The following is a 25,628-nucleotide window of genomic DNA, read 5'->3' on the forward strand; positions in this document are numbered from 1 at the left end:
CAATTGTATATTTTCCAGTAAAGCATACTTATTCTTTCGCTCTTTTATTGAGAGGGAAGGGGTCCAAGGGGGTTATATTCGCCTATCAATATTAACTTATCTTAGTTGACATGATCCTCAGTAACATTTTCACACCTGGAGAGAAAAATCTGATGTGATCCTGTTAGATTGACGTCCTACTAACTCATCGTTCCATACCTAAAGAGTGGCTGGCATATGGCATGCGCCACACAGTGAACAGTTCAAATTCTTCTTGATCTCTATTTAAAGCCATATTGAAAAGGGCCAGACCACAATGTGGTCTATTGTATGCAATTTTCTATCTGAAGTTGTTTTCACGATTTGAACCCATGACCTCCTGGTCATATGGCAACAACTTTACTAGTTATTCCAAGGCTTCCCTTTTATTTAAAACCATATTGAGATATAATTTGAAACAGAGAAATGCTTGAACATAACGCAAAGACATTGATGGCTATTTCACAAATCGAACCTTATGACGGGTATTAGGATAACCAACTTCAAATCTGCAACATGTATTTCAGCACAAAATCATACCATTAGAAGTTTTAAACCCACAGCTTCTAATCGCGGCACCCTAAAGTTTGTTCTGTTTTTCAATTCACAGCCTAGTTTCCACCACCTGGTCTATATTATCTCTGGGTAACCTATAAAATATCCATCTTCAGTCATTGAGAAGCGCATACTAATTTAGCAAGGGCAAACTTCAAAACTTAACAAGTAAAGAATTCTCTCCTAGCACATACCACTGTGGTAGACTTCCCCACCACAATTATGGCCTCCCTAACCTTTATAACCACAGTAGTTTCCAGCCCAATTATGCTCATTATTATGGAAATTACACTATACAAATCTATAGTACGTCCTGTATGATCCATTTTCTTACAAATTAATCCCTCTTCCCTTTTCTATTATTCATTTATTTGAAAGAAGAGATATATGCAACGTTATGACATGATAACCCAACTCCACAAGAAATAGGTTGAGCTCAGATTGGAGGGAACATACCATTGAGCAGAGAAGGAAATGGAACATGTAAGAAGTGGAAGATCTACAAACCTATAGTGACTGCAAACATTTGAGAAGATGAAGACATATGATAAGAGGAACCCCAGGTGTGGCTAAGATCACCTTGTAAGCAGCAAATGGAACAATTTCTTTTTATAAATGCAAAGCGGATATTAGGGGAGGTGCAGAATGTTAAGAGGGCTAATACTGCCTTTACTGCTTATTAGTAATGATCAACAGAAAAGGAAAAGTAAAGCTAAAGTAAACCTAGTTCATTTATCCATGCCAGAACCTGCAAACTCTCATGTATGACACTATTTGGAAATACTTGAGAATTTAAGAACATTTTGGTGGTTGAGTCCAAAAATACCATAAGCCCTGAATCCTATCCTGACTTCTCATTCGCAACTCACTTATTAAAAACAGTTAATTTATTGCAATATCCGCAGCAGACTTGAACCAGTAAAAAGAAACTAGTGGCAAATATATAAATGCATTAATGGTTTCAAAATCTCTTAATTAGTCACTGAACCCATTGTACGTGCTAAAAGTCCCTTACAAAAGAATCACTTCACTGTCTACAAAAGCTGATCGCTTGAATTGACCTTTTTTAAGTTACAATAAGTAACAAGACGACAAATTTGAGAGATACTGTAGACAGAATCAACAGCCTGAGCTTCGCTCTGGATGAAAATATATTTTCAAGTATTCAGATGAACAATGAGTGTGCTTTAGTATCTGTTACCTCATTGTTGCTGAGGCGTAACAGTGTGCTCCTCTACACGCCAAAATTGCACATCTGCACAAATTCCATTTCGGAATCAATATATTTAGTCCATAGCTCCTTGTATTGATTCAAGGCTATGTCCAACCAAGGCTTCATATCCCCATTATAGTGGATCACAGCAGCCTTGTGGATTTCATCCATGCTTACACTTGGATTGTACCCAAGGCCGAGTACATGCCACGACTTATCCAGCGATTTGGTTTTCAAGTAGAAGGTCATCAGCCCAGCTGGAAGAGTTCCTGATTTCCACAATGTCCGATCCTCATTCTAATAAAAAAAAATTGATAAGAATTAATAACTTAATAGGATAAATGATAAAAGAAAAGAAGTCCTAGCTCAATCAGATTCTAATTCAGTCTATTGTTTTCTATGCTATAATAAACTTACCAAAAAAATCAAGCATAAACGATAGAAGGTACAGCATAAAACAACTCACCAAATTCTGCCAGTAGTGATACTGCTCAGTGCATTTTTCACGCCTCCAAGCATCAAGATCAAAAATGTTCATCCCAAACGCCCAGGCACATGCCTTAGAGTTGAACTTTTCCCCAACAAGTGGGTGAGAGAAATTCAAGTACTGAGAATAACGATGAAAAGATCCAAAGCAGGTTTCAACTGCCCCATTGACCATCCCATCCAAATCAATTGTCCACAATGCAGTCAAATCCTTCTGAACCACAACATCATCATCCAAAAACAAAATCCGGTGAAGTGATGGATACATCTCCGGCAAATAAAATCTTAAGTGATTTAACATCGACAAGTACTTTGGATTCTTAAATTTCATGTTGTTCACGTCTTTCGTGGCATTCTCAGCATTGTTTTCAAAGTAAAAGTTCTGCAACTTTGCTGACTCAAGTTGCTTGAGCACTGGAACATAGGAAGGAGTTAAGAATGTAAAATCCTCAACAGATTTGATTTCAATGTGAGCTTGTTGAATAGGCCTCATCTTAAACCACACTTTCATTGCAGCTAGATTCATCCTATCAGTAACAACATGGAACACATGTTTCCACGGCTCCTCTGCATTCTTTATCACCGAATTCACAACCACGGATACTGCAATAACATTATCTGAAAATATGGCATAATGATACAGAGTAGGATCCTCAAATTCAGGTTCCGGGTCCTCATCCCTATATTTTTCAGGATGTGAGATTCTCTCCTCCATAAGTCGCATAGCAAGACAATGCAAACTCTTTGGAGTTGATTTAGCAGCAATCAAGCTGCCAAAAGCTCCATTCTTCTTTGCCTTCACGAACAACTCATTAACAGCAAATATTGTGTCCTTCAGCTTCTGTATTTTCAATTGATTATCATAAGACTCTTTCGAGTCAGCAATCAATAACCTAGCAAACTTGACCTTATCCTTAACCTCCTTCTCAAACTGTTTCAAGGAGTCCTCCTCCAGAGGTCCATCAGTATCAAACAAAGTCGAGCGATAATTTTGCCTCGACTGAAGTTCAGAAAAATTCTGTGCCAAATCTTCAAACATCTTAAGCTGCTTAGAAATCTCCAACTTCAGCCTCCTTGCATATGCAGCATAGGCATTCACAAGCGCTATATGATCAGTTGCTTGTTTATGTATTAAATCTAACCTAGTCTTCAATGGATCTGAACTCAGTCCCACAAATGACGTAGTCTGTTACGCATGATCAAATGTTAGTCAATTTCACTATAACCTTCACCACAGATACAAATTTTCATTCTCCATTTTCACACTTCAGTGTACCTATTCTTTCCTAAATGTAAACTGATCGACTCTCAGCAAACGTCTTATGCACTGAAGATATAAAAGCATGCCTTATCCACGGAACACGAAACATACATATAAAAAAAAAGGTAAAATGAATGACCTCATCAACACTAAAATACAGTTCTAATTACAGCAACTACTACTACTACTTTTTAAGGAAAATGATTTAATCTACACAACTCATTGCAAACAATATGCATAAGCAAATGAGGTAAAATTAGAAAGATTAAAGTAATGAAAACGTACGGAATCGTGGTGAGAGGAGAAGAGGACGGAGAGAGTAGCGAGAAAGAGTAAAGTAAACATAGCGGAGACGAAGATTCGGTATGAGAAGAAATTCCGAAGTGCCGATCCGCCGCCACGGCCTCCTCGGACTGCAACCGCCATTTTTTTTTCAGATCTCACTCCGACTGATCTAATTGATAATGTGACAAATCTGCACTGAATCTGTATAACTACATATGCAATTTGGAATGTGGATTGAGTTCAATTATTTAAGTGGAAGATTAATAGGGAATTAATGTGGATTATGATTGGGTTAGTGGAGTTGATTAAATGAGATCTGAAGCTAAGACAGTTGAAGATGGAGACTATCCCAATGTTTTTCCCCTGCGTCGGTGGTTTTTCTTTTCTATTTTTGGAATTTCAATCAACTCGGGATCTAACGCGATTGATACTCGTAGTAAAGATGAAAAAGCATATTCAATGAAATGAAAGGGAAGATTTTAAAATAATGAAAATAAAATAAACTTTTCCAGAAATAACACCTGAACTTTCTTTTCTGATGTATTCCCGTTTTAAATTATTTATTTATGTGTGTCTTTTGCAAGTCCAACACTAAAATATGTCATGAAATTAAAAAAATATTAAAATATATCATGTATATAAAATGTAATCATAATATGTTTAACTTATGTAACTTATATTTTACATAAGTTATATCAAAATGAGTTAACGACATGTGTCAAGTACATAACTTACTTTTTAAGTGAGTTATACATTTTATTTATACATAACTCACTTTATGTTTTTTGATTTATACTTATTTGATTTATTATATTTATTTTTATAATTTATATGAATTCTTATAAAACTTGCATACTATCCGAGCAATCAATCTATCCTTTTAAAGTTTTATTTTTTAAAAAACTGACATATTTATTTTTTTTAAAGCTCACTAATTATATGATTTTATAAAGCTCAATAATTATTTTTTAAAATATATTTTTATCTTATAAAATTATATATGCCTCTATTTTTATCATATACTCCCTTTATTTCAAATAAGTTGCATATACTCCCTTTATTTCAAATAAGTTGGTCCCTGTGTACTTTAGCATATTCATTAAGAAAAAAATTATTAGGGATTATCTATTTACCAAATTAGTCTTATTAATTATTCTTTAAAAATATATTCACATCATTAATAAAGTATGCACTTGTCACACATATTTTAAAAGTTATATTCAATGGACAACTCATTTTTTTACTTATTTTATATTTGAATAATTCACAGTGTGTTTTACTCCCTCCATTTCGTATTAGTTGGCTTTCTTTCTAAAAAAAATTATTTCAATTTAATTGTCCTTTTATAAAATTAAGAGAATATAATTATATTCTTCCGATACTATTTCTATCATTAATGACTAAATAAAATGTATAAACTTAAATTTATATTTTTAAAGTATAATTAATAAGACTAGTTTGGTAAATGGATAATCCCTAATAAATTTTTTCTTAATGAGTATGTTAAGTACATAGGGGTCAACTTATTTGAAATAAGGGGAGTATATGATAAAAATAGAGGCATATCTAGTTTTATAAGATAAAAATATATCTAAAAAAATAATTACTGAGTTTTATAAAATCACATAATTAGTGAGTTTAAAAAAAATAAAATATGTTAGCTTTTTAAAAAAATAAAAAATTAAAAAAGATAAATTAATTGTTTACATAATATGTAAGTTTTATAAAAATTCACATAAATTATAAAATAAATATATAAATTAAATAAGTACATAAATTAAAAAACATAACTTACTTTTTAAGCGAGATATGTAGAAATAAAATGCATAACTCACTTTTTAAAAAGTGAGTTATGTACCTTTTCAGATTTCTAACACCGTTTGACATCTGTTGTTAACTTTAAAAAAGTGAGTTTAGTATATTATGATCATATTTTATATACATAATATATTTTAATATCATTTTAATTTCATGATATATTTTGGTTCCACACTCTTTTGCCCCATCCACTTTTTCTCCATATTTTGTCCATCAGTTCATGTGCATGCAAAGTCATTCGCTAATATTAATAAGTAGGCGTTTTGTGAAATATCAAATTCTCTCTAAAAAAAAAAAAAAACTTATTTGAAAATTCCATATCAGCATTTCGCTTTCTCAGATCAGTTCACCATCTCATATGGTATAAAAATTGTATCCACGTTTATATTTCGTAGAAAGAAAAATCTCATCATTCTAAAATTTGCAAAAAGATATATGCTCGATATGAAAAAATTATAGGTACCATGTGAAAGAATTATGTTAACCAAAAATTAGTTACTATTATTATTGAATAGTAGATCTTTATAAAATTACGTATACTTGAAGTTTGTAATCACAATTTTTTATTTATAAAAATGTATGAAAACATGTAATTTATCAATTTATGAACTATAGGTTGTTTATTTGATAACACTATATGAGAATTAAATAATATTTTTCACAATTTATTTTTTTGGGGAGGGGGGGGGGGGCGATACTTTTGTCAGAAAACATACAACTTAAAAAGGTTCAAATTGCACGTCTAAATAAAACTTCAACTTTACTTCACTTCACTATAATATTGTGATTTGAAATCATAATTTCATAATGTATGGCCAACCGGCCCCTAGGCATCAACAATGTTAAATAAGAAATTTAACGTATAATTTGTATGAAATCTGTTAAATTAGCTCGTACATTGGTATTACGCGTGTCTAGAACATACAATGGAGCAATTAGGGTATAAGTCTCACCCATACATGTAATTGAGGGCGGAGCTAGCTTATGTTTAGGGGTTCAAGTATAAAAATTTATACTACTTATACATGATTAATTTTTATTTTTTTTAAGTATATTTAGTAGACGTTGAATTCCTTTCAACTAATTCGTACGTTTATTCTTTCGAATTTTGACTCCACCATTGCTAATGTGCCTTAAGAGGTTGTTTGGCTAAAAAAAAGTTATTCAAGGATTAGTTATTCCACCATATATATATATCAGATAACTTATTCTAACTTTATGATGTAAATGGTGTAATAAATAATCCCAATACTAGCTAATACCTCACACCAAACATTAGACTATTTATCCTTTATACCTCACACCAAACAAAAAGAATATTGTCAGTGTCTCACCCTGAACAAGCCCCTAGGCCAGACCCAATACTCATTGAGTTAAAATTAAGATGGTGTTTGACTATGAAAATTTTTACTTTTTTAAGGGTTAAACTCAAAAAACACATTTAATCATAAAATTTTAAAAAATTCCAAAATTCAACTTTAATTCAAAAAGTTCAAGAATTTAAACAACAATCTACCCAACAACATTTCACAAGTGAGGTCTAGAAATAAGATCATACCAGTACCTCGTGAGAGAGGTAGATAAATGGTTTTCCAAATACAATTTTTTAACAAACAAAAAAAAATTGTTTCACTACAAATTATAGCATTAACTTTGTAGTTTGTACTAAAAACAACTTCAATTTTCAAATTACTAGTATTTTTCACTTTAAAAACAATTTCTTTTCCCTTTCAAATTTCGCAATGTTTAGCCAAACACCCGCTTAATAACCCGTAAAAGATTTGAGTTTTGGTAAGCCCGGGAAAGTTCAAATCCCGCGGGGACGAGACTTCCTAATTGATACTCCAATTCTTTTGTAGAGCCGGTAAATTTCATAATCTCAAGCTGCTCTGGAATGTGCACCAAGTTTGTTATCACCAACATTTCACCGTCTTCCATATGAGTTCCATCACAGTATGAAAATCAGATTCTAATCCCAATCACAGGTAATCCCCGATTAGCTCTCCACATCTCCTGAGATTTCAAATAATGCACTGTTCCGCTAAAATTCATAAGCGTGAAAACCTCAGACGATAAATTGTTATTACGAGTTAGCTATGCTGATTTATCTTCTATCTGTAGACAGACACTGTAGCGCAACTTACAGTAATTAATTTCACTTTGTCTATTCTTCGTTGAAGGGATATAGCGAACATACTTGTAGTATCGCCTGAAAATTAGGCAATTTTGATTTTGATCCGGTGACATCAGTAGTTTGCGTTTTGTAAATTATATTGTCGTAGTGAAGTTGATTGTTTCATGAAGCTACTGAGTTCAAACCTCCTTTTTTGGATATAGATCGTGCCCACATGATTCATTTTCCGAGTTAAACAACTAATAACTTGTTTAAATTGAGTAATGTTATACCACCAACGAGGACTCGCTGGAAATGTATATAACCAATCCAATACCTTTTTGCTGAAGATGGCAACTTTTGCCAAATTATTTCAGATGTTTTTCTTTGTCTTTTTTGATATCTCTGAACAATAGAAGTGTTGGGTGTGCGAATCAAAGTCCCACATTATAGCTAGAGGGAGTGAGAAGCTACATATAAGGTGTAGGATCTTAATGGTGTGGGCTTAATTATTTTCTTGGCCAAACATTTGGAAATATTATTCGAGGAGTAACAGTGACGTACAAACACAAATTCAGCACATATAATTGCGTAAGCCTGTTGTATTAAAAAGTTTCTTACTATTATATCTACCACACAACACACGTAGACATCGGTCTGCTGCCCCACAAGAGGCTTTTTGAGGATGGTAAACTTAGTTTTATATTTCACTAGGACTATGGCCTTGCTTATAGAAGATGACCATTCCATAAAGCAACAGCATGACTCTATTATCTTTAAGGAACAAGTACGACCTTCTTGATCATCCATTTCTTTCTCCTTTTAAACAACAAAAAGATGAGATTTAATTAATTATGTTGAGCTCTCTAGGATCTAACAGCAACACTAAAGGAGAAAACGTGCTATTGAAATACTTCTAAAATTTTGGATAAGATCTGTGAATTTTCTCGCAAGAACAGCCAGACTATAAAGAACAACAATTACTGGGTGACTGAATGTAGTTATTTATTTACTGGCTCATGCTGTCATGCATACACAAACTTTGGATTTATGGGAAACATATTTTAAGAAAAAAGACGAAACTTTGGGTTTCTGCAGTCTACTTATATTTAATATAGTTGATTACTTGATTAGCAGACAACGTCAAGAGAAAGACATTGAGTTGCCTAAGGATTATGTTGTTACTTAATGCCTTGCCAAACTGATCTACCTTGTGAATTAGTTTTAACACAATAAAGAATGTAAATTCCGGAGAAGAGATGTGATATGCCTAGCAGGTGATTGTTAAACAGTATGATATATTTACATTTTTCAATAGTTCAGGTTTTAATTGAGAGGAGGAACCAGCTTAAATTACTAAAAAGGAAGGTGATGCCTGTAGTACAACAGGAAGAAAAAATATTGATAAGAAATAGTAGAATAGGAGTTCACACTGTTGTGGGAGCTTGTTGATTAGTGTATTGGTAATTGTTGATGCCCTGCCCTCCATGGAATCTGCTCTTCTTTGCCTATATCATAAGGAAGAAGTTGGATTGATTCACAGTTACTATAGTTGTGAATCTAATGCGATTAGATTGTGATAATATAATGAAGTCTGAAATTATGAAGATAACAATGAAAGCTAGGAACAGTGGATATTGATCTCAGTGGATTGCTTTTGACATGTTTCTCCTGTTATGGCTATGCTTACCATAAACAAACCTGACAGGCACAACCCTCTCTCTCCTGTCGTCCCATTTAGCTATCTTCCTTGACATTCAACTTTCAAGGAAGAAAACATATTCTTACTGTAGTTGGCCAATTCCATTGACAAAGCTGCTTTAGTGGAAGTGTACTGATGTTTCTCTTCCCATTTTTTCAGTTGCAGATTCATTAGTGATTTTAAAAAGTCTACCCGGTATATACTTGCATATGTCAGTTGCTATCTCATGGTCTCTTACCTTTTCTTCTTTATGAATAGAGATAGATTTTCTTCTTTATTTGTTAATGTATCTATAGTGAAACTAGCATCATGAACAGCATAAAGAAGGGAATTTTTTATTGAGTAGCATACAGCACAAGAAGGAGATGCAGTAAAAACCAAATCATAGCCTTCATCGTGTCAACAAAAGAGAAAAGGAAAAACTCAAACTGTGGCCACCATACAAATATCTAACAAGGAAATCAAGACAACGGCCTTATCCCTATGAGCATAGCTTCCATAATAATCTGAATAAGTTATTCATTTTGAGGTAAACCACTGCAAGGTTCATTCTCAAGAGCTCTTGAGATGGGACAAGGACTACTAAGCTGCATGTCAGTGATCATTTGACGAAGTTCTGAAGCTTCGTTTTTGAGTTGAGCATTTTCTTGAAGTACTTGATCATGACGCTCAGAAGCATGATTTAGTTTGTCCAGGAGCTGGTGATTCTCATTTCGGAGCCAAACAACCTGTGCCCAAAGCTCATCTAGGTGCCTCTGCTTGCGCATTCGTGATCTCCTTGCAGACTCTCTATTAGATATCATTCTTCTCTGTTTACGTTCATTTATTAGAGTTAACTGTTGCTCATCAGCTTCGTCTGATGTAGAGTTACTGTTGAAACATGTTAGTTGTGGATTGAGGTCTTGAACTTGGGGAGTGATCTGAAGATGACATAAAGGGTTCAAGAGCCTATTTAGCTGAAATGTGGACGTGTTATAGTTCGCACAGGATTGAGATGGGAATTGAGTTGAGTTAGAAGGAAGTAGGTAGTAGAAGTCTGTGACATCAGTGGGTTGCATGGCTTAAAAGTATGTGAGTAAACAAGGACAATTTTTGGATTTAGATCTTAATGGAGGGTCAAGCAAAAGAAATTGGCTTTGGAGGCGAATGGTAACGTGAGCAGAAGGGGGACTACTTATAGGATTAGGAAAAAGTTAGACGGTCCCATATTGTATCAATTAGATACAGTAAAGTTCCTTGAAAATGAAATCATCATAATATAATCCTGAACATGTGCATGTGCTTATGATAACATCTTAGGGTCATAAGGAGAGGTTATTTACTCAATGAACATATGTTTTACTTAATCTGCTACATGGACACATACTCGACATAAAGGGTGACCAGGTAGACCAACTCAGCATTATTGCCAGGGCAATACAATCCATGATGTTTTCATTCTATGATGGTTTTTGACAGCAATGGTCACTGCCGTAAAAGAATAGTTTATGATGTTTGGGAAGGTGACTATAAGTGGAAAGATCATACACTTAATAAGTTGATGACTCAACAACCACAACATTATTTAAGTAATAAATATAATATGGTTCATAGTTCCTCTCCTATGCATAACAATACCGGCTTAAAATCACTTGTGGCAATTTAGGCCTGAATATGAGGTGCTTCATATTCATACTAGTTGCATTAGTCACCATAATAACTCTACGTTGTCATCAGTGAATGGTGATATTCTGCAGAGTTTGTTGTATCCACTTTCTTTATCATATGTGATAAAGCTGGAGTAAAGTTCGGTAAATGTGATTGATATCCAATCTAATGGTATGGCATCTAGTTCAAGATCTAAGTTCATTGAAATGAATTTAGGAAAATAAACTCATTATCAACTAGATTTAATATTTCAAAGCATTCATGAAATCTGATTGGGCAGTATCAAGCTGCTTTATTTGTTTAAAATAACTAGTGATTCTTATTGATTTTGCTTCATTCTTCTATTATTGAAAACATTCGCTCAAGATTGTAATCTGAAGATAACACATTGAGCTTCTCCCAGCTTTGTATAACAAAATTTCTCTTTTTAAGACCAGTAAAGCGTTTAATAATTTTCCCGAAAAAGGACAATAAGCATAACTTAAGCTTATTAAAGTCAAGCATTCAAGAGTGTCGCCTAGTGGTTAATAAAGTGGTTGAGATCCATGAGGTCTCAAGTTCAAAACCAATAGAGACAAAAAAAACTAGTAAGTGATTTTTCTCATCTATTCCAGTCTTGGTGGATAGAGTTTCCTAGTATATGTTGTTGGTAAGAGGTGGCAGGTATCCCGTGGAATTAGTTGAGGTGCCATAAAAATAGGGCTTATTAAAGTCGAGGGAGATCTAAAGCTTTGCTCCGAATTTCTTATAGGGTTCCTTATGGTCTCTACAAGAACTCGCCTTTCTGATGTTGCAGCAATTATTCACTGCATTTTCCTCTGACTTCTGTTTCTTGGAGGTTAAAATTTCTTAGCTGTACGCAATGGTGTAATATAAAGTTATATCTCATATTAGTCACAACTTAAATTTACTCATACGGTTAAAGTCTTATTTTTCGGTTGGTGGTGGAAGGAAGAGGTGGTAAGATATGGATGGGCTTTGAAATCCAGTCTTCCACTATGAAAAAAAAAAATTTGCAATGCATCCAAAACCAGAACTTCCTCAGTCCTTAGGGATAATGCTCCTCCCCCTTTCAGGTGGGTCTGTTGAGTGGACTGAATAGTCCACAATATAATTACCCAAATATTGACTCCTCTTTCTTTTCATGTCTTCAAATTGTTGTGCCTTTGTTGTATTTTCTTTCCGTCCTATACTTTATACTTTAGCTTTTAAATGAAAGCCTTTTCCTGTGTGACCAATACTGCTCAGGTGATTGATATAGACCATATATAGATCATTGTAGTGTGTACTTATACATATACGGTACATTTGGATTCCCCTTGTATCGAGGATTCTGCTTGAACTAGACCTAGTACTTTAATTCTCTGATCTTCTTGTTTTGCTTTCTTTTGGTTGTGTTTTATATACATGGTACTCTAAATTGGTCAAATTTTCCAATATTAAAGGAAAACAACAATTTCTGTACTTGCTCGGCAATCGGCAATAGGCAATCTACTAAGATGGGAGACTCTTTCCTGGACTCTAAAAAAATGTTTCCGCACCAGTGTTGATCCTCCAAAAATATTGTACTTTTGGAGGATTTGTCACCCATCCGTCGATAATTTTGGAGAGTCCGAGCAACATAGGTGGAAAATACTACACATACTTCAAAAGTGGGAAAGATTCCTGGTTTCACTTCATGTTTATACCTTCAGATTTTCAATTGAAGTCCTCGTAGAAAATTTATGCCTTAGATGTCGATCAAAATCTGTTTCGTGTACTCTCATTTGGTACACCTTTGAGATGCATGTGTTTCGGTCCAAGGGTGTGGCCTAGCTATCATGATCCTAGCAGAGACAAAAAAAATACGAGGTGATTTCTTTCCGGCTGTCCTAGCCTTAGTGGATTAGAGTTATGTGCTATCTGTTGCTGGTAAAAGGTGACAAGTATCCCATAGAATTAGTCGATAAAAAAAAGGAAGAAAAAGAAATGCTAGTGTCTCTAAAAAATGCAATGAAAAAGAAGAATACTTGAAAAAGGTGTACTTTATGCGTTCTTGTCGTCTTTAGAAAAGAAAAGCTTGCTAGTTGGAGACTCTTGCAACAGTAAAATGTATGAATATTACTGATTCTACTGAAAGATATTGCCCACTTAAGAAGCTGGTGCATGTCAACATATCTTATCTTTCTGTAATTATGGCCTTATCCCGCTATTTTACCCCTTATGCCCTTCAAATAGCAAATCTTGCTCATAAAAATTCATAAAACTCTAGGGGTTTTGGGAATGCATTTACCCACGAACACAAGTAATTGGGACACCACCCACAATTATCGGCCAAGGCCTTGCACGAAGGGGTACTTGATTTAACATATGCACCATTTGATACCAAATGCCCTGTATTATCCGTTGGACAGGTTAAAAAGTTGGAAGACAAAGAAAACAGAGGCGCACGGTGGGTTCCTGCAGCGGGACCCTGCTAACAGGGAGCGCGTGTCTTTCGTGTGCAATCCAATGGCTAATTGGCTACCAATCACCTCAAGTACAAGTCATAGTTTTTGAATGCTTCAGGTGCCATGGTCATCATGATGGGAAACTCAATTTGTGGTACTGTCACTCGTACCTGATATGCCCATTATTGCACCCCACTGACGTAGCCTATTCAACTTCCCTTTTCTTTTCTTCTTTCAAAAGGTAGTGAGAGCACATAATTTCCTTATAACAATCATGTATTCAACCCAATCAAGTCTTTGTCCCGACTGGCTGGGAATTCTGGCCTAGTTTTACTTATCTCTTGGTCATTTTTCTTTATCCTTAAGCCTCAATAATTGGTTATCTTTTTATCAGGTATTAGCTTTATAATTTATTTGACTGGTGGTTGATCATCATAAAAGAATCTGCAAACGGGTACTCCATTGAGTTCTTAGTGAAGGTTGGCTCGCTAGTTAGCACACCTTCACTTGTCAATAAATGGAGGAATTTGTCGAGGCTCGACCTTGTCTTTTCATTTATTATTGGGGTCTCGCTGTGGGTGCTAAAACAGACTTTAGAAAGATAATGATGGCTCCTTCAAGCGCATCAAGCTCTAAGAATTTGAACCGGGACGAAAGTCCCAGGAACTTCTAATGGGCAGAAAGAGACTTTAGAAAGAGACAATTTTTGATATTTTTGTTTTATATTTTACTGCTTAAAAGTTGTGGTTATATTAGTGCAACTGTTTTTGCCTTTTTGGTGATGTGAATCAAGTTTAAAATTCAGGGAATGGATAAGAATGGGATTGTGTTGAATAAAAGTAGAGAGCAAATTCAAGTCACTTTGTGATCCATTTCGTCACGCATTAGACTACCTTAGTACATTTGTTAGCGATCCTGGACCCAACTGATAATTTTTTAGCTTTAAATACAGGGCAACTTTGAAATATGGGACAAAGACAAGTTATGCTATTTGATAATGGTATTAAAACAATGTTGCTTCTGGATTACATGCTTGCCAATTGATGTTGGTCATATAGACTTCTTTGTACTGCACCTAAGGTTGTGTTCTAGTAATTAATGAAGTCGTGAGAATCATAAAGTCTCATCATCAAATTTAAGCAAAGACAAAACCACTAGCCTTCCCATTTGTGCTTAGCATTAGTGGATAGAGTTGGTATATGTTGTTTGATAGGAGGTGACAGATATCACGTGAAATTAGTTGAGGTGCGCACAATCTGGTTCAGATAGCACGATGATTTAAAAAAAAGACTTCTTTGTGCTATTCATTGCTTGTGTTATAAGAATTGAAATCATATTTTTTGTTATTACTATATTTACTCTGCATGCATAATCAATCTATTTAATTGTCAAGAAAGTTTACCAAGCTAAGAATTTCCTTTGTTGATCCAAATAGATACTTGGTTAACTGTATCATTATGAGGTCGTTGACCAATAATTAGATTGGTCAGGATAGGATAAGTTCCTCATGTGCTTACCCCTTTTTCATCACCTTCATCTCCTTTAATTTTTCTTTTTTCAGCTTAAAGTAACGCTAAAAAGAGACTATTAAACTATTCCCGAGTTGAATGCTTGTATCTTTTGTTGTTTAACATGTTTAATTATATTGACACCTCAAGATGCAAAACATAAAGTTTGATTAATTGTGTGATGGTGCTACATTTCATTACTATTTACTTGGTGTTTTGGGCATATCATTGAAGTGTGCTTACGTACTTGTACAAGGTCTAGATCCACTATGAATGTGGAGAATAAAGGGGTTTTATTTTTTAAAGCAAATGGATGTTCTTTTTAACTATTCATTATCTTCACGGTTTTGATTACTGTCGCTGCTGTCGTAAAGTCATAGCCCATATGTCTAAATATTAATGAAGCTTAGAACTGTTAGAGCCAATTTTTGTGCTAGTTAACCCTTTTAGATGATACACTCACATTAAACTCTACTGGTGCTGAAGGTAACAGAAAGCAAATAATACGTAAAGTGGAGAGGAAAAGCAACAAAGAAAAGGAAATTAAAAAAAAAAAAACACTTAAATACGTCGACATAAATCTGACTGATTTTTGTGTCAATTTTGTCAAGTTGTGCTGTGACAAACAGCTCAATCAATTGCCGACATGTATATCCAAAAGGATTCAAAATGAAAAATCTTGAAATTATTTACTCCTGAAAATTTAGTTGTAGTAGCTTCAAAGTGAAATTGATGTGCACCCAATTCCACGGACATTGCTGATATTGTGCTTCTAATGTAGCTTGTTTTTTTGTGCCGCTTACTCTATTGTAGTATTTGGTAATATTAGAGTCCCTTTATTTCTTTTCCTTTGATAAGAAACTATACTCAACATGACAATGATAAAAAATATATTTGTTGAAACTTTTGCAATTTATTGAGATCTTGGAATGAATCTTCATGTTAGAGTTTTAGGCTACCCTAAGAGACGTGTTGGAATGAAGCTACACTATCTTTTGCATGTTTAGCTTAGGCCTGCCTACCTTCTTGACTAGGGTCATGGAGCTGTTACCTGATTAGTAGTTTTCGGTAAACTTGGGGGCTTAGATTTTCCAACGCCTTGAAATACAAGGACTAAAATGGCAAATTTATGCTATTTGGTGCCCTGCTTGGCCACGAGAATTATGTAACTCCAAAATAGTGTTTGATCATGAAAATTTCAAATAAAATTTGAAATTGTATTTGAAAAAGTAAGAACAAGTTACTTTCACTTTTCTCATAAAAATTCAAAAACAAATTCAATTTGTATATATTCATGGCCAAACATGACTCCAACTTAAAATTTTTTAGTTTTCACGACCAAACGCCTACTAATTTGTCAAGTCTACTCCCTCTGTTGGTATGTTCCATCTTAATTGTCACATTTTGCTTCTCGATAGTCAAATTGACTATTTTTTTTTTTTTTGAGTTGAATTGTATCAAAATTAATTTATTATATTAAAATTACAATTTAAATACCTAAAATTATTGCATTTCTCAAAAGAAATATCTTAAATTGTTGATAAAAATTCATGTAATTTAACTTTTGAAAAATAAAATGCGATAAGCATTTTAAGACGGAGGGAATAGTACTTACAGACTGCCCACGCATTCAAATATTCAATCCCGCAATGATTGGAAAAATAATTTTCAGTGCCCCACTGTTTTGAAAAAAATAGGGGGATAGAATGTTGAAGCAGAGGCCACTTGCTAGAGAGGCCATGCCATAATAGGTTTCTAGAGGATTTTACTTTGCTTGCTTTGCCTCTGGGGGTATTTGAAGAGCCAGAGTTTACCCCTCTAATATTTTAAAATGACGACTTTGGATATTTTCTATTTTATTCTTTCTTTCTAATCTTAATTCTATTGTGGAAAGTGGTACATAATTATAACTACAGTACTAACAGCAAAAACGTTACCAAGTTATTTAAGGAAGAAATATCTTGACATAGAAATTAGTTAGTAACCAAAATATCATTAAACTAGATCATAAGTACTAATAAAGTAGTAGTAGTAAAAAGTGTTTCTCATTTCTAATTCCTTAAAACATATTACACTTTGTTAGTGAACTTCCATGTTGAATTTCACCAATAGCAAACAAGAAAAAATAGGATTACCACAAAGAATATTGTGCTTCATCAACTATATCACCATCTCAATTTTGCATTTTCATCTTTCATGTGCTTATGCTATATGTTGTACTTGAATTGAGGTCGAGGATCTATAGAACGATCTTTTCCTTCACAAGGTAAGAGTGACGTTGTGTACACATCACTCTCCCAAGACCTCATTTATGAAATTATACTAGGTAAGTTATTGATGTTTCATTTGGTTCCTCTCAACAAGTCAATACCTAATGGAATTTAAACATATACTACGATATCTTTCTTCTACGGAAAATAATTTTTTAACAAGGAATTTGCAAACCAAAAGTTCCTGTAGCCTATAAAAAACAAAACTTTGATTAGGACTAGCTAGTAGTCAATATTTTAAGGACCACAATGTTTTTTGATTAGGACTATTACTCAATGTTTTTAGGACCACCATGGCATACTAGAAATGTTGATAATCAAATTAGCTATACTTTTAGTTATTATTTGATATACTTGACTATACCTGATGTTTACACCACACCAAATCAATAAAAAATTAAAAAGAAATAACACATCACTTTGGTAGAAGCATGTCTTGCATATATTTATAAAGTTAGGGTAACTATCAAATGTGGGATTAACTCCTCTTAATATAAACTCAAAATGAGTTGTGTCATGACTCATTTTTCGGGTCAACTTAAAATTGACCCAACATGACCATATGATTATGATCCCTGATCATAAAAGAGAAAAGTAAGTTGCACAAATTCATGCATCTTCTCAATTGAAGCAGTCGTATTTGAGAAGAAATAAACTCTAGCATACATTTTCGTTGATGTGAAGAAAAAAGTTTAAAGCAAAATAAAGTAGCCATGCTAGAAAGTGTCTTTCTTCAATAAAGCTCTAGTATAGAGTAGTTCTAAAAAACGTTTTGCTTTTTCAACTCTCTTTTTTTAAAAAATAAATAAATGAAATATTAGTTCATAAAACTTCTCTTTTCTTCTTTTGTTTTTCCCTTTTGGTAACATCCGAATCATATAAATAAAGCAGTCTAACTAACCATTCGGCCATATATTAAGGATTGTATCCCTACGATTATGTATTTCCATGTAAAGCTACTCTATCTAGTCTGTTTTTACACACTTCATTTGTAATTACAGTTCATATTGTACACTGATTATTAAAATAATTTATATAAGAAAGTGGTTTTTATATTTGAGATCACAAAGAAGACTGACGACTTCGATGTTTTTCAAAATTGTCTCTCAAGATGTTTTCGTTGGATGAATTAGATTTGGTAGAAAAAAAGTAATGCTACTTTTTAACTTTTGCTTAACTCATAAATCTGGATCGCATCTTCCTCTATAATAATGAAGGTTTCATCAATCAGCTTCACCACAAAATATATTTGATCAAGGACGTGAAGGAATCAGTTACGTACAGAATGAAAATTGCAAATTTACATCCAAAATTTCATTCATCAGAGTCACCCAGCAAGCACAATCTGAATAACTTGGCCACAAAAAAAATAAAAATAAAAAAAATCCACAATAGTATTTTATGAAAATGAGGTTTAGTAAGATGCGAGTAACATCATTAGTGACCTCCATCAATATGAGACTCCTTTCTTTAAGGTTGGCCAATGGTCAAGTAAGATTACAAAATCAGGTTTACTAAAACTGAATTTGGGATGTTGATCATGGGCTTCCTCCTAAACCTAACGGAATACATGAGCTTTGTAAGAAGATGGTTTAACTGGATAAAATTGTGGATATATATATCCACAGTTTGATCAAACAATCTTATTAATGGAGCCGCTAAGAGCTTCTTTCCTTCCCAAAAGGGAATTCAAACAAAACGGTCCTCTGACCTTTGCTATTTATTTCTATGATGGTGGATGGTGGATGGTGGTAAATGGAAGGAAACAAATCTGGAAGTTAAGAGCCTGCCTTACTAAAGAAAACCTTCATAACAGAGGGCTACCCTTATAAGCAACGGATGTCATTTGTCTGGCCTCCAAAGGGAAAACACTATGTCTGACCAGCAATGGCAGCCATTTCTTAATTTTGCTGGAATCAAATGGTTGGTGTACGGGAATATATACACACTCTTTGGAGTCGGTATAGATAAGGTTGGACAAAGTATAGCTGGAGGCATATGATTCCAGTTCGTATCTGGTGGGTAATTTGCAGAGAAAGGAACTCAAAAGTTTTGAAGGCAAACAAAAATCAGTACAGCGGATTAAGTTAGACTATATCTTATTGTTTTTATGAGAAAAAACAAAAGAAAGAAATCTAAAAGACAATGTTTACTGCAAAATACAGTAGACTTGATCTCTGGATAGAAAAGAACTGTGTTCTTGACAACATGCTTACCTACTACTTCCTCCGTTTAAAAAAGAATGACCTACTTTGACTTGACACAAAGTTTAAGAAAATAAAAAAGACTTTTGAATCTTGTGGCCTTAAATTAAAGTTGTGTCAAATGTATCAAAATGCTCTTTAATCTTGTGGTCCTAAACATGCCATGTGGAAAGTTGAAATTAAAGTATTGCCAAAAAAGGAAAGGGGTCATTCATTTTGAAACGGACTAAAAAGGAAAGTAGGTCATTCTTTTAAAAACGAAGGGAGTATTTTATATTAATCAAAAGTAGATGGTGGCCATCTGTCAAAAATACAGTTGATCAAGACAAATATACTGTTCATGGACAAATATCCACCTACTTTGTGTCTCCACTCTCAGTAGTATATGCAGTTGAAAAAACTAAGATAAATTTCCTATTGAAAGAAAAGAGCAAGCAGAACAATTTCCACCCGGTCAGAAAGGAAAAGATTTCCAGACAACTGATGACAAGGGTTGCTTCCATGGCAAAAACACTTTTATTTCCAACCTAGAGGTTTGGCAGTTCTAGTCGCTCAGGTGGGAGTGAGAAAGAAGAATTATTTGTCCTCGAAAATATATATCAAGAGTTTTTTGTTCAAATGATTATGGATACATACCTAAGATCATACAAGGATTTTCCGTTTTCAGCCTAAAAGTTAAGAGTGGGGTTGCAATAGCTCAACACCAAAAACATCATGATGCATTTAAAATTTGAGAAACTGTACAATTGGAAATTTGATACCCTATCACCTTAGTAAAAATAATTGATATCGTAAGTGGTATAAGAATTAACATGTGAATGTGACTCCTTGAGATGGGGGACAAGTAATGTGGATCTTTCTCCATGCAGCCATGCTGCAATGGATTAAAAATAGCTAAGCGTACTAGCATAAACTGGCCCCAGAATATCCGAATAAACAAAGTAACTAGTAAGGTGGTTTGATTCAGCTGGAATGTGTGCCAGAGTGAGAAGATGCTAATCATTTATATAGTTTTGTGCCTTGTGACACAGTTATCATATATGTTTCTTCATATGCACTAAGTTGATAATGCCCATGCCTTTAAAGGGTACTTATATTAGCTGGTAAGGAAGGATTATTCACAAGCAGCATCAAAAGGGTTGGACCATGATTCCAGCTTGCATTTTCATGAATTGTTCGAGCAGAGAGAAACCACAGATCCTTCAACCCAACGTTTTTACTTTTGACCGCAATATATAAAATAGAAATGTTTGTATCTGTTAGCTTAAATTGAAATATATACACAAAATAAATAAATTACTTGACTTCGTTAGCTCCATACAGGAAGCATAGGGAGCTCGTATATCCTGTATCCACTCTGTAGAGCTACCACCCTCTTGGTACTAAATTTGCCAATGTAATGAAATTCTTTTAAACGGCTTTAGAAGTTCTGACAAGAATGTACATATATATATGTGAAGAGTGAAGACACATGCTTCAAGTTACAAATTCAAAGAATTGATAATTATGTGAATATAGTTATAAAGGTAAGCAACAATATATGGATTCAAGATCTTTAGAACAACTAGATATATAAGAAAGATTAGCGGACACTAAAGTCAAGATTCTGAAAAGTTTCCCCACCATATTACCAAGTTAATGATTCGGCAACCAATATTTTCAAGTTGAAGAAGAAAAATCTCTTAATTCCATGGACTACATTTTTCACCGCCGTCTCATTGAGAAAAATCTCTTAATTCCATGGACTACCATGATCCCTCTCTATAAGAATAAGGGGGACATTCAGAGTTGCAATAACTATAGGGGGATTAAGTTATTGAGTCTCTCTATGAAGATCTGGGAGAGAGTGGTCGAGGTGAGGCTGAGACGGATAGTGTCTATTTCGGAAAATCAGTTCGGATTTATGCCCGGCCGCTCGACGACGGAGGATCCACCTGGTACGGCGGTTGGTGGAACAGTATAGGGAAAGGAAGAAGGATCTGTATATGGTGTTTATCGACCTGGAGAAGGCTTACGACAAAGTCCCCAGGGAGGTGCTGTGGAGATGCTTGGAGGTGAGTGGAGTACCGCTGACATATATCAGAGCAATTAAGGATATGTATGATGGAGCGAAAACCCAGGTGAGGACGGCGGGAGGAGACTCAGAGCATTTCACTGTCCTGACAGGATTACACCAGGGATCTACTCTTAGTCCCTTTTTGTTTGCGTTGGTGATGGAGGTGTTGACGCGGCGTATTCAAGGGGAGGTGCCGTGGATGTAGTTCTGATAGATGAGACTCGAGGGGTGTGAATGACAAATTAGAGGTGTGGAGGCAAACCCTTGAGTCTAAAGGGTTCAGGGTGAGCAGAAGCAAGACAGAGTATGTGGAATGCAAGTTTAATGACGTGAGGCGGGAGAATGAGGTAGTAGTGAAGCTGGAAGCACAGGAGGTATGTAAGAGGGATAATTTCAAGTATCTTGGGTCCGTGATCCAGAGTAACGGTGAGATTGACGAGGATGTCTCGCACCATATTGGGGCGGGGTGGATGAAGTGAAAGCTCGCGTCGGGGCTGCTGTGTGATAAGAAGGTGCCGCCCAAGCTTAAAGGCAAATTCTACAAGGTGGTAGTCCGTCCGGCCTTGTTGTATGGAGCGGAGTGTTGGCCAGTTAAGAACTCCCACATCCAAAAAATGAAGGTGGCAGAAATGCGGATGTTGCGCTGGATGTGTGGGCTGACTAGAGGGAAGATGCGGGAAGCCCGATTGAGATGGTTCGGACACGTGAAGAGGAGGGGCATGGATGCCCCAGTCCGTAGGTGTGAGAGGCTAGCGTTGGATGGTTTTAGGCGGGGTAGGGGTAGGCCGAAGAAGTACTGGGGTGAGGTGATTAGGCGGGACATGGAGCAGTTACAGCTCACCGAGGACATGACCCTAGATAGGAAGGGCTGGAGGACGCGAATTAGGGCAGAGGACTAGGGCCAGTTTGGGTCGCTAGTGTAGGGAATTACTTGGTGGGGGTTTTATTCCTGTTATGATTCCGTGTTCCGTGTTCCATGTTTTATTACGAATCTGTGTGCTTTTCCTGTGCTTTCCTCTGTTTTATATTACTTATGGGTGACGTATTTATGTTATGTAATCTGCTTTTGTGCTTTACTATGTGTTTGTGTGGCTCGTGCCTTGAGCCGGGGGTCTATCGGAAACAGCCTTTCTACTTCTTTAGAGGTAGAGGTATGGACTGCGTACATCTTACCCCCCAGACCCCACTAGGTGGGAATACACTGGATTTGTTGTTGTTGTTGTTGTTGTCTCATTGAGAAAACAAACCCAACTCTAAGTTTTCCCAAAACTTTAACCAATCTCCAAAATAGAACTAACCTTTGAATATTCTGAGATTCAAAAGTTTTCACCATGTTTCAATGGCAAAAAAACAAGCTATCCATGTGATACTCACATACAAAAGTTGGAACTTTACATATATTGTACCAAAACTAAAAGGTAAGGAAGTAAAAGGAAAATGCTACGAAAAGATTTTCAACATGCTCAGCTAATAGTATTCTCTTGTCTAGGAAATCTGTCAACAGAACAGAAATTACAATGTCAAGAGCACAGGTTAAAAATTGTATCTAACCTGAAAATTATTAACAAGTCTGGAACCATCACTTCTTCCATTTTCCCTCTCATAATCAGCATCATCCGTGGGCAACTCATGGCGACAAACAGGACAAGTATTACGGATATTTAGCCAAGGCACAATACAATGACAATGGTAATAGTGAGAACAAGGCAACCTAGTCACCTTCTCCGACAACAAAATCTCATCTTTGCAAACTGCACAAGCTACATTGCTTCCTTTCAAATCTTCATCACTCACGACTATCAACGGAAGATTTTCCACTACAGATTTAGCTGCTGGTGGACTACCCTTTAACCACACTTCGCTCCCAACAAAATCAACATTGTCAACAAACACACCATCATCATCTTGAATCATAACAGCATTGTCAAATTCAAGACTCCTTTCAAGATTATTAACCGCCTCGAGAAATTCCCATCCTACATTCCTCAGCTGCTGCTCTTCTCCTTCATTTCCTTGTTCAGAAGAGAAATCAGAAGAAACTGAAATCTCTTCCATTCGACCAATCACATAACTCGTATTACTGTTCCCCCCTCCTTCAACAAGCCTGTCAAATTCTTCCCACACGATATCTTCGTCGAAATCCCCCTCATCATCAACCCGAAAACAGCTCCATAAATCCGGCTCAACCCCCGAAATTACCTCAATTTCTTCAGAATCGGACTCGGAGTCTAACCCTACGACCCGAAGTCCATCCAATTCCGACCCGAATTCTACTTCATCACCGTCTGACGAAACCCTAGAATTCAAATTGCCGTGAAACAAATCAGTTACAAAGTCAATTGAATTAGGGTTTGAGATCAAGTCGGAGCGGTTAGAACCCGAATAGACGGACTCGGATTCGGAATCGGGTCCCGAATGAAAATCATGAAATGAAGGAATAAAGAAGGTGGGATTATTAGAAGGAGAAAAACAGTACGTGGCGTCCTCCTCCTGTTCATCGACGTCCTCGTTGTCGGAAGTTCCAACGTAGTTGTCGTTGGTTGTCTGAATATGGAAACTTTCAAGGTTAAAATTTTCCGCCATTGAATTGGAAAACAAGTAAGAAAAAGAAAAGGGGAGAATTTCAGTTAAGTTGAAGCTCCATTGTTTTGCTTGTTCCTATAAACAGATTAGAGAAAATGACAAAAATGGTCCTTATATTTGGTGGTAGATTTAGAGTAGCCCTTTAAGTATCAGTTGAGCAGTTTTAAGTCTTTCAATTTACCAAAATTAAGCTATTTTAGTCTCATATCAGAAATTTACCAAACGAATGGTGAATTTGCCTGGTATCTGCTTGACCAAGTTGATTTTTTCCTCAAAAGTGATGTGTTTGGTATAACTTCTGAGATGATATAAATTTTTCTAATGAGAAAAAGCTTCTATTACTTGCTAAAGAGTTTGACCTTGACCAGACATTAATTTTTGTTTAAAAATATTTTTTAAATTTATTGATCAAATATAAACTGTTTCTCACTAACTTTTGAAATAAGCATTTTTCAAAATAAACATTTTAGAAGTTTAATCAAACATGCTAAATAGTGTTGCCCAGCTGATTATAGAAGCTCATACGAAAACTTCTAAATTTGAGATTTTATCAAGTGAGTGTTCGCGGAAAAAAAATTGAGCGTACAGTTTTGGTATTCTTAACCACACTGGTATCTTAATTTTATTCACGAAATGTAGTGTTATGAGTTGGAGTGATAGTAATTAACTGCTATTTAGGTAGAATATTTCTTTAGTTAATAACTAGATTGGTTGTGAAGGAATTTAACCAAAAAAAGGAGTTGATTTTGATGAGATATTCTTTCCAGTTGTGAGATATCCATTCGTATAGTTTTACCCTTAGCTGCACCCTTAGATTTAGAAGTTGAGCAAATGAATTTTAAAACTGTTTTTCTCCACGGTGACTTAGATGAAGAAATATAAATGGTGCAACCCAAAGATTTTGAAGTAAGGAAAAAGAAAATTATGTTTGCAAATTAAAGAAGAGCTTGTATGGTTTGAAACAAGCTCCAAGGCAATGGTATAGGAAATTTGGTTCCTTTATAAACCAGCACGGTTTCAAATAGAATACTTGACCAGACCATTATATTTTTATGCAACAGTTCTCAAATGGTGACTTAATTATTGTATTGTTTTATGTTGATGACATGCTTATTGTTGGCCATAATGTTTGCAGGATTCAAAATTTGAAGCAAGAGTTGAGTAAGTCTTTTTCTATGAAAGACTTAGGATCAGCAAGACAGATTCTTGGCGTACAGATTGTTCGTGACAAAAAGGCAAAAAATTTATGACTATTACAAGAGAAGTACATTCAGAAAGTATTTTGAAAGTTCAACGTGAATAAGTGTAAGACCCCGCAAGTTTTCCTCATTGTCTAAGCTCTTTATAGCATGTCAAAGAGAAGCTTTATACTTAGAAATTTGATTAAGTGTTGGGACTTAGAAATTTGATTAAGTGTTGGGACTTAGTTCATTTTAGTACCTTCAAACTTTGAAGAATTTATTTCCGACCTTCGTTTGTT

The 25,628-nt window shown here is 35.0% G+C and overlaps 3 protein-coding genes and 1 long non-coding RNA gene across 4 annotated transcripts; 1 reads left to right on the top strand and 3 right to left on the bottom strand.

The window, feature by feature from the left end:
* Nucleotides 1–1,503: 1,503 nt before the first annotated feature.
* Nucleotides 1,504–4,381, bottom strand: LOC107860391 (probable galacturonosyltransferase 9). Its single transcript, XM_016705731.2, has 3 exons — nt 3,819–4,381; nt 2,253–3,458; nt 1,504–2,083 (listed from the first exon to the last, which is right to left on the bottom strand). The coding sequence occupies exons 1-3, from the start codon at nt 3,957–3,959 to the stop codon at nt 1,808–1,810; spliced, it is 1,623 nt and encodes a 540-aa protein (XP_016561217.1). The 5' UTR covers nt 3,960–4,381; the 3' UTR covers nt 1,504–1,807.
* A 2,981-nt stretch (nt 4,382–7,362) lies between these two features.
* LOC124896103 lies at nt 7,363–13,885 on the top strand. Its single transcript, XR_007052550.1, has 2 exons — nt 7,363–7,621; nt 13,492–13,885. It is a non-coding gene; the product is annotated as an uncharacterized LOC124896103 (long non-coding RNA).
* On the bottom strand, nt 9,762–11,004 carry LOC107860390 (basic leucine zipper 43). Its single transcript, XM_016705730.2, has one exon. The coding sequence runs from the start codon at nt 10,507–10,509 to the stop codon at nt 9,967–9,969; it is 543 nt and encodes a 180-aa protein (XP_016561216.1). The 5' UTR covers nt 10,510–11,004; the 3' UTR covers nt 9,762–9,966.
* A 4,608-nt stretch (nt 13,886–18,493) lies between the features above and the next one.
* LOC107858352 (E3 ubiquitin-protein ligase CIP8) lies at nt 18,494–24,246 on the bottom strand. The gene is made up of 2 exons (XM_047407439.1): nt 23,117–24,246; nt 18,494–20,938 (listed from the first exon to the last, which is right to left on the bottom strand). Exons 1-2 carry the CDS (start codon nt 24,146–24,148, stop codon nt 20,930–20,932), a joined length of 1,041 nt encoding a protein of 346 aa, XP_047263395.1. The 5' UTR covers nt 24,149–24,246; the 3' UTR covers nt 18,494–20,929.
* Between the last annotated feature and the right edge of the window lie 1,382 nt (nt 24,247–25,628).

This window comes from Capsicum annuum, chromosome 2, assembly GCF_002878395.1.
Source record: "Capsicum annuum cultivar UCD-10X-F1 chromosome 2, UCD10Xv1.1, whole genome shotgun sequence".
In the NCBI taxonomy this organism is placed as follows: domain Eukaryota; kingdom Viridiplantae; phylum Streptophyta; class Magnoliopsida; order Solanales; family Solanaceae; genus Capsicum; species Capsicum annuum.